The sequence below is a fragment of the Salvelinus namaycush genome, chromosome 7, assembly GCF_016432855.1.
Source record: "Salvelinus namaycush isolate Seneca chromosome 7, SaNama_1.0, whole genome shotgun sequence".
NCBI classification, from domain to species: domain Eukaryota; kingdom Metazoa; phylum Chordata; class Actinopteri; order Salmoniformes; family Salmonidae; genus Salvelinus; species Salvelinus namaycush.
This window is the reverse complement of record NC_052313.1, coordinates 57,518,866-57,520,595: the sequence shown is the minus strand read 5'-3', so window position 1 is coordinate 57,520,595 and position 1,730 is coordinate 57,518,866. Positions and strand designations below refer to the sequence as shown.

The 1,730-nt window shown below is 39.5% G+C and overlaps 1 protein-coding gene across 1 annotated transcript; it reads left to right on the top strand.

Annotated features, from left to right (window-relative positions):
* Positions 1-352: 352 nt before the first annotated feature.
* On the top strand, positions 353-1,488 carry LOC120050864 (gamma-crystallin M3-like). The gene is made up of 3 exons (XM_038997390.1): positions 353-361; positions 679-1,011; positions 1,195-1,488. The coding sequence occupies exons 1-3, from the start codon at positions 353-355 to the stop codon at positions 1,486-1,488; spliced, it is 636 nt and encodes a 211-aa protein (XP_038853318.1).
* Positions 1,489-1,730: the final 242 nt, after the last annotated feature.

The following is a 1,730-nucleotide window of genomic DNA, read 5'->3' as shown; positions in this document are numbered from 1 at the left end:
AAACCAATTATAATGATGGTCAAATGTGTTGGTCTTTTGTAAAACACAATCCAATACATGTAAAAAGTGTTTGTAAATACTCTTGGTAAAATATGATAAAAACAGCTATATGTTTTAAATACCTATGATCACATGATAATTCAAATACAGTATTCGTGCCCACTGTCTCTCTGCTTGTGCCAGCCAAGGACACAGCTGCACAAAATCAACAGAGAGGAGAAGAAGCATCCTGCTTATTCATCAGGATGGGGAATTTGAATAACAAAAAGCCATTTGAAATGGTATAAGGTATAAAAGCTTGAGTGAACATGGCCTATTGGACAACATCCCAGAGCCGCAGCAAACAAACACCATGGTCAAGGTACAGTGCTGTATAGCTGGATTTTCTGCCTGATACATTGGCAATTTACTTTATTTTATTTATTTATTTTAGAATTGTTAAGTTACAGTTTTGATGTTAAAAGCTTTTTTTGCTTGATTTTTTTAAATGTTCAGTAACGTTCAATTACATTTGAACCGCTGTTCTTCATGGCTGAGATTGTGTGGGCCTCAGTCCTACATTTTACCATTTCATTGTTGATTTACTAAATTAATTACCAGTTGTTCTTCTTACAGAACAAATACTTTACATTTCAATATTTAATTATTTAGTTGATTAAAAACGACTTTTGATTTGAGGCGTATCCATCTCCTCTCTGTGTTGTGATTGGTGCCTTTCCTTGGTCATCTCCTCTCTGTGTTGTGATTGGTGCCTTTCCTTGGTTGCTCCAGATTACCTTCTACGAGGACAGGAACTTCCAGGGCCGTTCCTATGAGACCAGCTCAGACTGCCCTGAGTTGACCTCCTACCTGAGCAGGTGCAACTCCTGCAGGGTGGAGAGCGGCTGCTTCATGGTGTACGACCGCTCCAACTTCCAGGGAAACCAGTACTTTGTGAGGAGAGGAGAGTATGGTGACTACCAGCGTATGGGCATGTCTGACTCCGTTCGCTCTTGTCGTATGATCCCCATGGTAAGATGGCTCTTTTAGAAAACAACTTATATATGATGCATTTATAGTGTCGTATGTATAATATATATAGCTTAATACAATGTATCAAAAAATGTAAGTATTTGATTGTAAACTGATCAGATTCCTATTTAATTACTTTGATCATGTTCTTACTTTAAATATGTGTCCTTATAAACTTTACAGCACAAAGGACAGTTCAGGATGCAGGCCTATGAGAGAGAGAACTTCGGGGGTCAGATGCACGAGCTGATGGATGACTGTGACTCCATCCAGGAGCGTTACCGCATGTCCGACTGCCAGTCCTGCAACGTGATGGAGGGCCACTGGCTCATGTACGAGCAGCCCCACTTCAGAGGCAGGCAGATGTACGTGAGGCCTGGAGAGTACAAGAACCTCAGAGAGATGGGAAACAGCTCCGTGAACAGATACAGTTCCATGAGACGTATCCTGGATTCCTGCGAGAGCCAGCATCATTGAAGTCTGAGATTCTTATTTTTTTGACATTCAAAATAAATATTGGATAATTGAAATGCATGTTTCATTGTCTATGCATTACCTACCTAAACGTTAATGATCATTCTAGTACAAGTGAATGATAATAGTCTCTAGTGCCTTCAGAAAGTATTCATACCCCTTAACTTATTCCACACTTTGTTGCGTCACAGGCTGAATAATAAAAATAATAAAAATCTCCCCCATCTACAAACAATACCCTGTAA

What these genes read in the sequence shown, in the direction of transcription:
- LOC120050864 (XM_038997390.1), top strand. An exon ending in CTTGTCGTATGATCCCCATG is followed by an intron (nt 1,012 to 1,194) that starts GTAAGATGGCTC and finishes TAAACTTTACAG; the next exon opens with CACAAAGGACAGTTCAGGAT.